Source organism: Bison bison, unplaced genomic scaffold (assembly GCF_000754665.1).
Source record: "Bison bison bison isolate TAMUID 2011002044 unplaced genomic scaffold, Bison_UMD1.0 scf7180017864236, whole genome shotgun sequence".
Classification (NCBI taxonomy): Eukaryota; Metazoa; Chordata; class Mammalia; order Artiodactyla; family Bovidae; genus Bison; species Bison bison.
The window spans coordinates 2780779-2795377 of NW_011494808.1; the positions used below are offsets into that span (position 1 = coordinate 2780779).

The following is a 14599-nucleotide window of genomic DNA, read 5'->3' on the forward strand; positions in this document are numbered from 1 at the left end:
ACCTCAGGGCTGTTTTGTACATCCACAAGTGAGCGGCATGTATCTGCCCGCTGGCTCATTTGTGGGTTTCACCCCTTCTCGCCTCTTGATGACACCGCAGGCACGCTGCCCTGTGAGTACTTGTCCAGGGTTTTTACACTGAGAATTTCCTCCCGCCGCCACTAACATTCCTCCGTCTCCAGACTCTTCTCCTGTGTGCCTGTGTTTGTTCAAAAAACAAAGTAGGTTACCATACGTGCTCTCACAGAACCTGCCTTTCACACTTAACTCAAATAGCTCAGGGAAATCCTGGTCTATCCACAGGTATTTCCCTGGGTTAAGTTCCTAGAAATGGGATCAACATACCAGATTGTGCACGTGTTCAAGGTTTTTGGTTTGTACTAACAACGTGCTCCACAGAAAGTTTGTATAAATAACATTTCCACCAGGAACACGCAAAGGTCCTCTCCCCCTGCCCCCTTTGTGGGGCAGCACTGGCTGATGTCACGTTTCTCAGTATCTTCCTGGGAGTACCAAAAACACAGACTTTCTCAAAGGACACAGGTACTTACATCATGAGAATGTTTATTTGCAGGACCAAGACGTAGCCTTTGAAATCGGTTCAAGAAGAGTAGCTTTCTGTGACGCAGTCCAGTTCCGTCACCGTTTACACACCAAACACAGGAAAGGATGACCCAGGCTCGGTCTCCATGCCCAAGGGGCCTGCTGACGTGGCGGAGGGCGCCCTCCCGTGGGGACTGACGTTAGCACAAGCAGCGCCCTGAGCTGGGCTCCGTGGCACTGACTTAGCTCCTTGCGTTAACAGTCACACCGCATCATGCGACCGTCATGACAGTCACCTTAAACTGTCTATACATGCATTGTGTTTTTAACTCACCAAGGGACGACTGCAGTTCTGTTCAAATGTTGAGCGTTTCCATTATTTATAGCAAGGTGAATCAGAAGCCATCAGAACTAGAGGAAATGCCATTTGAAACCATCCCTGATGGCCCGGCTGTCTGCAGAGCCAGCCTCCCTCACGTTGCTGGGAGGCCAGGTGACCACTTCCAAGCACGCATCTCTGAAACCCGAGTTTGTGAGATGTGCCTGTCTGGTCTGCCTGTAATGCCTTAGGCAACTTTAACAATTTCAGTCTCATCTCAAACGGCAGGTAGATAGTAATTTCAGAACAAATGCAATTTGAGCTTTATTATTCTATCATAAAGCTGCTTTGAAGGACCAGTCTTGAAAATACATTTTAGGACCAGCCTAAGCAGTGAGCGTTTCACTCGGCGTCCTTTCATTTATCTGTGTGATTTCCCGTGGACAGACTTGAGTTTCTATCAGAACACCATCCCACCGTGTGTCATGACAGCCTGATTCCAGCAGGCAGGTTCAAGCCACACCCTGGCTCTTCCAGGCTCCGTGTTCTCCACGTGGCTCAGTTTACCCCCCCTGCCAATGAGACTTCAGGCTAAAGCATTTTCCAACTGAATCTTCCGTGTCTTTCTGGAAAGGAAGGACGCGGACATTCAGACGGAGTAGGAGGAGCACCTGTCCTTGGTTCCAAGTCCCTGGTTCTGTCTTTCTCTAGTGTGTGACCTTGGGCAGGTCGTTTCCTGACCTGGTGAGGGTTGGGGGTGGGGGACTGAAAACTGCCTACCCCACAGAGGTCTCGTGTGGAGAAGGCTGCATTCACTGTCAGCTCTTGATTCTCTGTGAAGCGTCTCAGAGAACTTGTGAAGCCAGTTTAAAATCTTTTTTCTTAAACACTACTTCAGATACATCTAAAGGGTCTCCTAGTTGGAAAACGTTAGTGCTTCACTTGCCTTTAGAAGTCAGACATAGCCATTGCATTTAGAGGGAAGTGTGTGGTGTGTGCAGATGGCACGTGAAGGAACCGTGGTGCAGATGTCCTGTCTTCATTCTCTGTGTTAGATGGAAAGTAAAAGAACAAGCCAGATGGGCCGGGGTGCGGTCAGGAGACAGCGGTACAAGCCCGCAGGTTCCTGACTCTCACCGGGCAGTACCGATGCCCTTAACCTCCCAAAGAAGCATCCCAGCGGGTTACTGGGCCTCACAAGTGGTTCAATAGCCCCCCAGGGGGATCCTCTCTGGTTGTCAAATGGAAGGTCACCCATATAAGGGGCTGTTGGGCACCCGCTTACATCAGGGTCACTGCACGCAGCGTGACGGTACACGCAGCGTGAAGGCTACACGCAGCGTGACAGTCCCCCCACGTCCACAGGCACTCCAAAGTCCGGCAGAAGAGCGAGATGGACATCGTGGTGAGCGAGGACCTGAACGGGGCCGTGAAGTTCTCCAGCTCGCTGCCGCACCCCAACAACCTCAACAGGTACGCCCCCGGCCTCTCTTCCTCCTCCTCTGCGGCCTGTCCTTTCTTTCTAAAGACGGGGATTGGGGCCGACGTCCCCGGCAGCTCTGACCCCAGGTCCTGCCATCGTCCATTTCGGTCTTAGCACGCCGTCCCCACCCCACCCGTCTGGAGTCACCTCCTGGGTTCCCAGCACCGCTTGTCGCCCTCCTCAGCCGTGGTGGCTCTGCCTTGCAGGCGTTTGGTCTGGCAGAGGGCTTACCTCCTGGTCAGCTGTAAGCCTCTGAAGGGTAGGGAATTGCCCCTTATGCTCTTTGCCCGTCCTTTTGCAGCCTGGCACTGTGTTACTGCCAATAAATAAACCTTTGCATTTGAACAGCATAGCAGTCTGGTCTCAGAACCAGAATATGAGCCGTCAGGTCATCTTACCAGAAACGGGAGATGGTTCAGGAGACAGCAGCCAGCAGCCCCATGTCGAGGCACGCGGCTCAGTTTCCATGAGTCTGTGGAGGATGGGGAGGGGGGTCCCCTGTGGAGGAGCTGAGCTGGAACTTCCTGGAAGGATCTGGACCAATAGGCAGGGCAGGTTGATGAAGAGGAAGGCTCTTCAAGGGGAAAAGACTTGGGGGCGGCCAGGGAGAGGCAGCGGGTAGTGATGTTGGCCTCTGGAGGGCTTCTGTTGGGGGGCAGGGAGGGGTGCTGGGGGTGCCCAGCAGTGCAGCGTGAACTCCTCAGACGCTTTCCAGGGAGCGACTGACAACATGGATCGAACCGGCGGTGTGGGGCCAGATCGTTGGGCAGTGCTCCTGATGGGGGAGGGGGCTGCTCAGCACCTGGAAAGCTGCCTGGAGGGTCTCGCACGGCCCTCTGCCCAGAGGCCCCCGACGGGAGGGTGTTTGTGCAGATCCCATGGCGGGGGTGGGGGGGAGAGGTCGAGCCCCCGAGCGATTCATTTTGTTAAGGGAAGGCTCACCCTTCCTCAGGGTGGTTCAGCCTCAGGGACCACTTTGGCCCCGTCTCGCGATGGTCACATGGGGCGTGAGAAGCGTGTGTGCTTTTCGGTCCCCATGTGCGCCGGTAAGCTGGTGCTGGGCCTCATGCACGTGCACGCACACACGTGGGATGGGAAGCTGGTGCTGGGCCTCGCACACATGCGCAGGTGCACACACACACCCCCGCCCCCTCAGCGTCCTGGCCCAGCGGCTGGAGAAGTGGCTGCAGCTGATGCTGATGTGGCACCCGCGCCAGAGGGGCACCGACCCTGTCTACGGGCCCAACGGCTGCTTCAAGGCCCTGGACGACATCTTGAACTTGAAGGTGAGCCTGCGCCCAGTCTGCCCCAGGCCATGGGCCCCCTGACCCCTGTGAGGGTGTGATGGGACCCTTGCTGACTGATGGGTCGTGAGGCCGTCGCCGGGGACCCACAGGAAGGGAAAGATTCTGGCGTGTGGACCCCAAGCGGGGCCTCTGAGAAGCCGGGCCAGCAGGAAGGCGTCCCCGTTGAGCCGTGTCTCCTGTGACCCTCCCGTGACCCCCCGGGTTTTTGCAGCTGCTTCATGTCCTGAACATGGTCACGGGCACCCTGCACACCTACCCCGTGACCGAGGACGAGAGCCTGCAGAGCCTGAAGGCCCGCATCCGCCAGGACACAGGCATCCTCGAGGAGGACCAGGAGCTGCTGCAGGAGGCAGGGCTGGCCCTGATCCCTGACAAGCCTGCCGCCCAGTGCCTCTCGGACGGCAAGGTGAGCCCGGCCTCCTGCAGGTGGCAGGTGGCCCGTCTGCCACACCACTGGGCAGGCGCCTGCCCGTTCCGAGGTGGGAACGCGAGATCCCGCGGGCTTGGTCGGAGACACGGATCGCCCCACGCTTTAGCTGTACCTTCCAGACCACTGGGAGTGCCTTTTGCCCTTACTGCCAAAGTGACGCTTCATTCTTCCACGTCAGCCGAAACTGTTTTTGACCCCCCTGTCATGTGCGGTGCCGTGCTGACCACCGCACAAAATGAGCTGCAGATTTAACACAGGGGAAGAGGCACTGGACAGTAAAGGAGATGGCAGGCATCTGAGTTACGCGGTAAAGACAGAGGATAGAGCAGGAGGTACTGCGGTAGATGAGGTGTGCATCAGGTAATAAGCGTAAAGGGAGCAGCCAAGGGCAGTAGAGGCCAGAGGCGCTGGGAGAGGCCTGGTGGGCTCCTGGCGCGTCCTGGCCGAGCATGCTCTGTAGTCTCCCGTTTCTTGGGGGACGGTGTGGTGGGGGGCGCGAGACCTTATTTTGCCTCTGGTCCCTTTGCAGCTGAACGAGGGCCGCACGCTGGACATGGACCTCGTTTTCCTCTTTGACAACAGCAGGGTCACCTATGAAAGCCAGGTCTCCCCACAGCCCCAGCCTGAAAGCGTCAGCTGCATCTGTAAGCACGGCCTATTCTTTTAAAAAGATGATCACTTATAGCTCTTGGGTCAAAGCTAGGGGGAGAGCCCTGGCCCAAGCGAGGGGTCCCCACCAAGCAGGCGAGTCCACCCGGTCCTCAGACAGCTGTCTTCAGTCGCACGTGTGAGGAGCAGCCCCGCCGGAGGCAGGACAGGACATCTTCAGTTAATTTCAACCTCATCTAAACAAAGGACAGAGAAGATGGCCTACAGGCTGTTGACCTTGAATCGCAAAACCATCTTATTTGTGAAGTTGTCTTTGTACGTTAGTAATTGATATATGCACAAGATAGCAAAAGGTACAATAGAATAACACGGTGAAGAGTAAGCCCCTCCATGTCCCCAGTTTCCCAGGGAAAACTGCCACCAGACTCCTGAGTCTTCCTTCCAACGTGTCCTGTGTATCTGTAAATTTGGACGTGTGTGTACCCCGGGGCGCAAATGTGAGCAACAGGAAGCAGGCTCAACACCCAAGGCGGTTGTGTAATAGCCAAGCCGTTACAGAGCCAGCGGGCTCCAGGGGTGGGATGCTGTCGTCCACCGCAGGCACTGCGCCCTGACGGTCGCCTGTGTTTCCGTTCAGTGCAAGAGCCCAAGAGGAACCTCCCGTTCTTCCAGCTGCGGAAGGTGTGGGGCCAAGTCTGGCACAGCATCCAGGCCCTGAAGGAAGACTGCAGCCGCCTGCAGCAGGGCCAGCGCGCGGCCATGTAGGTGCCCAGCTGCAGGACACCGTGTACCGAGTGCCCAGTGCCTGGCCGTGGGGCGGGGGCCGAGGCGGGGGCCCAGGGTCAGCCACCGTCGGGAGGGGCAGGAGGGAAGACGCTGCTCTGGAAGGGCGGGAAGCCGTCGGTGGGCGGGACGGAGGGAGGGCCTGTTACACCCAACGGGCACGTGTGGTCAGTGCACGGGCCAGGGGTGTGGACAGGGCGGGGGCAGCCGGCTGGAGGGCTGGCCTGGCTCCATTGCGGGTAGGCCACCCTGCCGGGCCAGGCTGACTCCTTCCCCAGGTTGTGGCCGGTCTGGGTTCCTTTGCGTGGCACTTCACCTAATTCTAGTTTCGAAGCAGAGCCTCACCCATCGCCACGGGCCAGGAAATTGTCGTGATGGATATAAGTGGCTGCTCTTGTTATGATTATACTAATTACAGCAGGGGCCTGCCAAGGTGTTGGAGGCCACTTTTATTATTGTCCAGGGAGTGGTACCTGGATCCCAAACATGCCCGCGGTGTGTCTCTCGGGGGCCCCTGCAGGATGAATCTGCTGCGGAACAACAGCTGTCTGTCCAAGATGAAGAACTCCATGGCCTCCATGTCTCAGCAGCTCAAGGCCAAGCTGGACTTCTTTAAGACCAGTATCCAGATTGACCTGGAGAAGTACAGGGAGCAGACGGAGTTTGGGATCAGTGAGTGTGTCCTTAGCAATCAGTCTGGAGAGACCATTAAACTCTTCTTTCTCAAGTATTTTTTTTGGTCCTCTTATAACGGAGTTCCTTTTTACTTTCTTGGTTTTGGGGTGTTTTCATTTTATTTTTAACTTTTGTTTTCACCTCCGTGTTTTTCCTCCAGCGTCGGACAAGCTGCTGCTAGCCTGGAGGGAGATGGAGCAGGCCGTGGAGCTCTGCGGACGGGTAGGAGGCTCCCTGGGGTCCCCAGCCTGGCCAAGGGCACCCTCTTCCCTGCCATCTTTCCCCTTTCTCACTGAGTGCTCGGTCCAGCTTCTGTGTCAAAAATCACATTTTCCTCTCCAGGCTCTCTGCCCTCAGCTAGCACTTGCTGGAAGGTAGGGGGTGCCAGGCAGAGGTCCCCAGTGTGTCTGGTCCAGGAGCCACAGAGATCTGAGTCAGGCTTACGACGTGACACGTCCCGGGGAGTGCAGACCTCTTCCCGCGAGAAGGGCCTTTGCATAAAGGAGCAGCACTCCGCCATGTCAGAAGTTGCCCTGACTTCCTCCTCGGGACACTGAGCCTGTAGGAAGGAACGGGTCTGAAGGGGCAAGTCTGAGGGCTGTGAATCAGATGCCGCTGAAGTGTTGATCGTGAGGCCAGGCAGGGAGGCGGGGTGCCCCGGTGGACCTTGCTCAGGGGGAAGCCTGGGCCCCAAGGCCTTTTCCTGGACTTTTCCACCATCTATCTGCCCAGTGAACTCGGGCAGGGAGCCTCCCCTCCGTGTCGAAGTGTCTGTTTCTATAAATCGGTGCCAATGCCCCTCGTTCGAGGTGGGTGACCCCTTGTTCGGGCGCAGGGACGTGAGCCACCACGCCACCCCACCGCTCCCCCCGATCTCTGTCCTCGTGGGCGTAACCCTTGAGATCAAGGACGAATTAGGAGAGGGGAGTGTGCCCCAGCTCGTCTCCACACCGGGGCCAGGCCGGGTCCTCTTGGGCCCCGTCGCATCTCGCCCCAGTTTCCGGTGGGGGAGACTGCAGCTTGGGGCCAGGGTGACCTGCCCCAGGGCCACAGAGCTGGCGGGTGGCAGGCCCAGATCCCAGCCGCAGACTCCCAAGGCCGTGTCCCTTCTAGCCGGGCAGCTGAAGGTCCATGGTGAGGCTCGGGTGTCCCTGGCCGAGTCCGTCGGGGCTCAGTCTCAGCGCAGCACTGTCTCCAGGAGAACGAGGTGAAGCACTTGGTGGAGCGGATGATGGCCCTGCAGACGGACATCGTGGACCTGCAGCGCAGCCCCATGGGCCGGAAGCAGGGCGGGACGCTGGATGATCTGTGAGTGTGTGTGTGTGTCTGTGCGCGGGCGGGCGGGTGGGCTGTTCAAGCGAAGTTCCCCTGGAGCACGCCCTCCCGTGCAGCCCGGTCCCGGGGAGGGCCTCTCGGCACGTCTAGAAGCTGGGCCCGGGCAAACCTCCGTCCCTCTGAGCCTCATCTGATACAGAAGAGCTGTCTGACCTCACAGTTGTGGGGACCAGTTCAGATAACGCCCCGAGCCATGGTTCGTGAACTCCAAAGCATCAGGTTAGATGCCTGGCTGCCCAGCATATCCCAACCTGGGTGTGGCCTGAGAAGCAGGAAGTAGGAAGGGAAGGAGTCGGGTAAGTCTTAGAAGGTGGGACCTTGACTCTTCATTTGAGTCATGATCAGGACGTGGCCTCAGCTACAGGGACCCTCCCTGGGCAGAGCAGCCCCTCCTGCATTCCGGGAGCAGACAGGGGCGCCAGGAGAGCCTCCCTGGGGCTCAGCCAGGCCTCTGATGCTTCTGCCAGGACTCTTAGGACCGGAGGCTCCAGTCTTTGAAACGTGATTATCTGTAGCCTATATTTCGTCAAGTTATTCAGTGTTTTATTTTACTCTGGTTTTCAAACAAAAGTCAACCCCTGGAAACTTCAGCCTTTCTCACTGTGTTCGGGCCCTGGGGAGGGCATGTCTGCTCCTGGCTTGAGTTTCAGAGGCCATGTTCTCTGAACTCAGGACCCGCACCTCTGAATTGCAGGGGCCAGGTTGGTGGGGAACGCTGAGGGACAGAGGAGGCTTCTGTCCTGAGGACTCTCAGGAAGTCTTGACTGTGAGCTTTGAGTTGGCATTTCGACAGTGAGCCGGGTCTTCCTCTGTCATGGGTTTTGCTAGTGACATCCCCAGGGAGCGTGCTTGCCTCCGGCCGGGACATACTGCCCGCCCAGCTTCCAGAAGGCGGTGTTGCTGCTGGCAGGGCTCGGGCACTGCCCGCCCAGCGTCCAGAAGGCGGTGCTGCTGCTGGCAGGGCTCGGGCGCTGACAGAGCCTCTGCCTTGTGTGTTTCAGGGAAGAGCAGGCGCGGGAGCTTTACCGCAGGCTGAGGGAGAAGCCCAGAGGTGAGTGGGCCCCCGCCCGGGTCCCCTGCTGCCCGGGCACCAGGCTGGTCCCCCCACAGACCATGCGTCTCCGTCCCGCTTTGCAGACCAGCGGACTGATGGTGACAGTCAGGAAATGGTGCGGCTGCTCCTCCAGGCAATCCAAGGCTTTGAGAAGAAAGTGCGAGTGATTTATACGCAGCTCAGGTATCAGGCCGCTGTCCCCTCAGAGGGTGGAGCGAGGAGAGGCCCCGTCCCCTCCCCTGGGCCCCGTAGGAGCTCCCACCCGCAGTGGCCGAGCTGAGTCATCCCCGCCGGGGCCGCGTCCTGCTCCCCCCAAACCGGGCGCGCTGGAGCTCATCGCACTTGGTCTTCACAGTAAGACCGTGGTCTGCAAGCAGAAGGCCCTGGAACTGCTGCCCAAGGTGGAGGAGGTGGTCAGCCTGATGAGCGAGGACGAGAAGATGGTGGTGCGGCTGCAGGAGAAGCGGCAGAAGGAGCTCTGGAACCTCCTGAAGATTGCGTGTGTGAGTGAGCCCGGGCAGGCCCATCCTAGAGACGGCAGGGTCGGTGTCCACGCATCAGCTGGGCCGGGCCCCCTTGGGAGGCTCAAGGGGAGAATCCCTCCTCGCCGCTTCTCAGACGCCACTGGCTCCAGCACTCCTTGGCTTGAGGCAGCATCACTTCAGTCTCTGCCTGTGACTCAGTGTGGCCCTCTTCTCTACGTCTCTCTCTCTTTTTAAAATTGGTTTCTTGTTGGCGGCACTGGGTCTCTGTTGCTGCAGTCAAGCTTTCTCTAGTTGCCGTGAGTGGGGGATGCTCTCGAGTTGGCGATGTGCAGGCTTCTCACTGAGACGGCTTCTCTGGTTGTAGAGCACAGGCTCCAGGGTGCTTGGGCTTAGCCACTCTGCCACACGTAGAATCTTCCTGGACCAGGGATCGAACCCGTGTCCCTTGCATAGGCAGGTGGACTATCATCCGCCGTACCACCAAAGAAGTCCTTTTCTGTGTCGAGTGTGTAAAAACACTTGTCCCTGGGTTTAGGTCCCACCCAGATAATCCAGAGTGTTCTCATCACAGGATCTTTAGCTACATCTGCAAAGATGCTTTCTCCAAATGAGGTCACACCCCGGGTTCCTGGAGACCTGCGTGCAGCCCCCGAGGGGCGTGCCTGCTGGGCCCTGAGCCAGGCCTGTGCAGTGCAGCGCTCGGCCCGCTCTGCGTGTGCCCACCATCCCAGTGTAGCTGTGATCCCACTGAGTGCTGCTCAGAGAGAAACCGCAGCACAGAAGAGAGCCCAGGACAGAAACTGGAGAAGAGCCGAGAAAAACTTGGAATCGAGCTGGCAGGCGGCGGGAAGGCTGAGGAGGCTGATGGCAGAGCCACTCAGCCACAGGCCGGGGAGGCCCGCTGCTCCAGGTGCGCCGGCTGCCGCAGCCCAGGAAACACCTCGGCCTCTTGCTCCCCATGTGGCGCAAGTCACGGGAAGTCACCTAGGACCTCCGTGTGTTTCTCTTCTCCTTGGGAAGAGTAAACGCGCCTTCCTTCTCATTTCCTTGTAAGGGTTTGTTAAGCAATCCAGCTAATGAAAGAGAAGCCTCAGGGCCTTCCCTGGTGGTCCAGTGGTAGAGAATCCACCTTCCAACACGGGACGAGGGTTTGTTCACTGGTCAGGAAACTTAAGATCCCACGTGCCACGGGGCAACTCAGCCCTCAGGCCACAACTAGAGAAGCCTATGACTGCAATCAAGAGCCTGCAGAGCCAAAAAAACACAGAATTAAATGGCCAATGGTTGATTTAAAAAAAAAGAAATAGAACTCTCAAATCTTTCTGTATTTAGAACCCCCAAAATTTAAAATTAAATGGCCAATGGTTGATTAAAAAAAAAAAAAAGAAATAGAACCCTCAGATCTCTCTGTATTTAGAACCCTCAATCAAAAAGTTACACCTGCAGATGCAGAAGCAGTTTCTAAGCCGAAATGCAAACCATGAGACGGCAGTGTTGCCTGATTTCTGCAGGAAGAGCATGTGTCTCGTGGCCAGGTGTCTTCACGAGAAAACACCCTGCCGTGAAAGCAGAATTTCAGTCATCCCTCTGCCCCCAGACCACTGATTCTCTTTCCGGTTTTGCCCTCTAGAGCAAGGTCCGGGGTCCCGTCAGCGGAAGCCCGGACAGTATGAACGCCTCCCGCCTGAGTCACCCCTGCCAGCTGATGTCACAGCCCTGCACGGCTCCCGACAGCTTGCCCGAGGCCGCCGAGAAGAGGTCAGTCCTCATCCACGGCGCCCAGTACCGAAGTCCCGGGCGCATCAGGAGGTTGTGGGCACAGAAGCGTGGGTCTCTTGGTGGTGGCCGGCGTCTCCCATCAGTGGTGCTGTGCACGCCCCTTGGTGTCTGTCCCCCGTGCCGGGCGCTGTGGGTGTGGATGTGGTGTGTTGCTCACAGTGCTGCTTGTGACCTGCCCAGCCAGGCGTCCTTACCTGAGGCCGAGTTGCTCTCACTGGATGGGAACCTTCCGTCCAGTGCTGGCCAGTCCTGTGCCGTCCCCTCATCCGTCCCTCGATATTTGCTCACAGAAGCAGGTCCCCGAGGGTGTTTGCTGGTCACCGCGCCCCAGCCACGCACTGCTGGTCCCTCCTGTGGCCCCTCCTCCCCCCTCCCCCCGTTCACCCCTCCCTGCCTGCTGCGTACTCCCCTGCTGCAGAGCTGGGAGTGCAGCCTCAGAGCCCTTCCCGTGAGGCTTTCCCTCTCTGCTTCCAGCCCAGTGCTGACCCCAGGCCCTCTCTGGTCAAATCCGTCTTCATGGGAGACCGTTTTGATTGAGTTATTCGTCCGGATATTCAGGGACCAGCCATGGTGGCCAGCTGCCTCAGGGCCAAGGCTGAGCCTTTTCCAGCCTCCAAGCGTTCTCTCCAGGCTCACCCCTGCTCCCAGGAAGCTCCTGGCTCTGCCTGGGGGTCTTGGAGCCTGGTCCAGACCAGCAGCATCAGTGGGTTCTGGGTTGTCACTGGACATGTGGTTCGGGATCGGCAGCCCTGGGTAACCAGGCCGGGCCGACCCACCTGCATCCTGGAGCCCCGGGTCCTCGGCTCTGCTGAAGCCCTCCCCGGAGTGTCTTCCTTCCACCCCGGCCCTGCCTCCCACCCTCTCTGCGGCCTGGACACATACGCACAGATCGCCGTCTCCTGAGACACCTGTGCGGTTTTTTTGTTTCTGGTTCAGCCTCACACCCATTTCTTCAGAGCCTTCCCTTGCTGGGCCCCAGGCACTGGAGATAGTGAAAATTGATTCCTAAGGGCAGATCTACAGACTAGAGAGGAGACTTGATTGCTGAGGGAGAGGAATGACTGACACCGGGTACAGGGTTTCCCCTTGGGTGATGAAAACGGTCAAGGACTAGACCTCTGCGGTGGTTGCACAGCGCCGTAAGTGCACCAGAAGGGTGTAGTCGTGCACCTTAAACAGGTGAATTTTATGGTTTGTGAATATATCTCAGTAAAGCTGTTTTCAGGAAGTTCTGTTCCTGTACTTAGGGAGTTTGTAACCTGTACTGTTTTGGGTTTTTTTTTTTTTTTTTGAACACACAGCCTGTGGGATCTTAATTTCCCAACCAGGGATTGAACCTGGGCCCTCGGCAGTGAAAGTGCAGAGTCCTAACCACTGGACCACCAGAGAATTCCCCGTGTCGGATTCTTAATTCTCTCCCCAACTTCCAGTTAGCTCCTTGAGGGTGGTATCCAGGTCCGGGGCCTCTGGGGCCTGGGCAGTGGCCGCTGGTGGATGAGTCTGGGCTCTGCTCCTCTCACCAGCGCCCCCTTTGCGGTGAGAGGAGGAACTGCAGGCCCTTTCTGTTGGGTTTGTCCTGTTCCTCCACGAGATCCTCAAAGCTCTAGGAAAGGTGTCCTGGGGGCCCAGGCTGCCGTCTGTCTGCCCACCTGGAGCCGAGGTTAGAACAGGACAGATGGCTTGCTTTGGTCTCGCCTTTCTCAGCCATGGCCTGTTCTCGGGACATGTGCATTTCTTATTGTAGAGAAGGTGGGACGTGTGCATTTCTCATCATAGGAAAGGCAAGAGCGCAGCAGATGAATCAGTTCCTAGAACACGCCGCTCCCAGTCTCAGAGAGCTGAGGACACCTGGGGAAGTCTCGTGGTCTGTACGCCTTTGTCAGTTTCAAAAACTGTGAAACGGGTGATCTGGGAGAGATTTTCAGATGGTGGCAGTTTAGAGAGAGCCTAAGAAATCTCTTCGGCTCTGAGCTTTCTTATTAGGCCAGACCTCTGCTTTCTCATGTTGTGAATGGCGATGCTCACGGCTGGGTTCGAGCTTCCGTAACAGCACTCAAGAAGAACAGATGAAATCTCGAGGCAGTGTCGTGTATTTTAAGACACTCAGAATATTCGTTCAATTTTTAAAGTCTTTCCAGAAGCCCTTTGGCATATTTGTACACAGTAATATATTACTTTTGAAAAAGTATATTCACACTGACCGCATTCTAATAGTCCAGTTGTTTTCTTCAGTGAGGACCTGGTGGCTGAAGCTCACACCCTGTGCACCCAGCTGGAGAATGCCCTGCAGGACACCATGAAGGAGCAGGACCAGAGTTTGAGGGTAATGGCCCACGGGGACCCCCGCTGCTCCACACCTTTTCTTTTCTGCAGCAAACGAGGAGAAGCTGAGAGAGAGGTGACGCCCTGCCGCCTTGATCTCAGTGTACACTTGCGATTTTCTGGTACAACCTTCTTATTCATCATGATGACAGGGCTGACGACTGTTGAACGAGCACAGGTACCTTACGTGCTCTATCTCCTCTCATCCGCACTGCACATGGTCCTTATGAGGCCGGTAGCATCCCTGTGGGAAGGCTTCTCTCCCGCTCTTCCCTTCTGTGCAGTTGCTGGGCATGCACGTCAGAGGTGCGGTGCTGGGCTCCAGGGACAAAGCCGTCACCACCCCCTCTCTCAGGGACTCAGAGCTTAGGGACTCAGCAAGCCTAGCTCTAGGGAAGCTGATCTAAAGAAAAATGAGTCCAGATGCAGAGACATCGAGGCAAAGCTGAACTTGCCGCCGCTGCTGCTGCTGCTGCTAAGTCGATTCAGTCGTGTCCGACTCTGTGCGACCCCATAGACTGTGGCCCACCAGGCTCCCCCATCCCTGGGATTCTCCAGGCAAGAACACTGGAGTGGGTTGCCATTTCCTTCTCCAGTGCGTGAAAGTGAAAAGTGAAAGTGAAGTCGTTCAGTCGTGTCTGACTCTTAGCAACCCCATGGACTGCAGCCTACAGGCTCCTCCGTCCATGGGATTTTCCAGGCAAGAGTACTGGAGTGGGTTGCTGAGACGATGCTTATTCGTTCACTTGGGTCTTTTAATGGCCATTTCCTGCCAATACAGTCCCGTGATAGTGTTTCCGGAACTTCTCGGTTTGGGGAAGGATCGGAGAGGTCACTGCCAATGGTAATCACCTCTTATTTCTTCAAGTGTCCTTCTCCGGTTTGGGGCTTTCTGTGTCTCCTTCTTGCTGCTCTTCCTCCTCTGGGCCCTGTATGATTTGATCCTTGCACTGCCTATTTGCTTCTGCCAGAGGGAAAGGAAGTCTGGCCAGGCGGTTCCACCTGGTTAGCCTGGAGGTGGAGAGCTGAGACGAGCCCTGGGCACCTGGAAATGCAGTGAGCATAGGTCAGTGCTGTGAGCTGCAGGAATAACACTTAAATCGCCTGGCCAGAGTCTGAGGGGCTCCACGCCCATCTGAAGATAAGCTCCTGCACGATCTTGAAGACGTAGCTCCGGCTCTGGGGTCCCTTGCAGAAACTTGACTGTCAGTTAAAGGCTCTAGCCTTCCTTCTAAATTGTGCTGGTTGCCTCCCAAAGAAGAAAACCAGGTACCTGGGTGGCCACGGGGTTGTTAATGAGCCCGTTGACTTTCAGTCTCTAGACTGGAGCTGGTTGCAGTCGGAGGAGGAGGAACAGCAGAGCCTGGAGCGGGCCTCGTGACGGTGGGCGGCCCTGGCCCTGATGGGCCGCCTGGCCCGAGGCCCCAGCATCATCGCGCCGGCATCCTCGGCACCCAGACAGGGATCGCACTCCT

At 57.1% G+C, this 14599-nt stretch overlaps 1 protein-coding gene and 1 non-coding gene across 3 annotated transcripts in view; one reads left to right on the forward strand and one right to left on the reverse strand.

Moving 5' to 3' along the window:
* Positions 1-14593, forward strand: part of IKBKB (inhibitor of kappa light polypeptide gene enhancer in B-cells, kinase beta) — a 51216-nt gene extending 36623 nt beyond the window's left edge. For both annotated transcript variants that reach the window (XM_010846376.1, XM_010846377.1), the window contains 14 exons: positions 2228-2335; positions 3502-3631; positions 3864-4058; positions 4612-4726; positions 5329-5452; positions 5995-6146; positions 6310-6371; positions 7348-7457; positions 8486-8535; positions 8622-8721; positions 8894-9041; positions 10654-10781; positions 13035-13125; positions 14440-14593. In XM_010846376.1, coding sequence (XP_010844678.1) covers positions 2228-2335; positions 3502-3631; positions 3864-4058; positions 4612-4726; positions 5329-5452; positions 5995-6146; positions 6310-6371; positions 7348-7457; positions 8486-8535; positions 8622-8721; positions 8894-9041; positions 10654-10781; positions 13035-13125; positions 14440-14505 — 1579 coding nt within the window. In that variant the 3' untranslated portion in view covers positions 14506-14593. The remainder of the gene's footprint in view (positions 1-2227; positions 2336-3501; positions 3632-3863; positions 4059-4611; positions 4727-5328; positions 5453-5994; positions 6147-6309; positions 6372-7347; positions 7458-8485; positions 8536-8621; positions 8722-8893; positions 9042-10653; positions 10782-13034; positions 13126-14439) is intronic.
* Positions 12119-12191, reverse strand: TRNAE-UUC. Its single transcript has one exon. It is a non-coding gene; the product is annotated as a tRNA-Glu (tRNA).
* Positions 14594-14599: the final 6 nt, after the last annotated feature.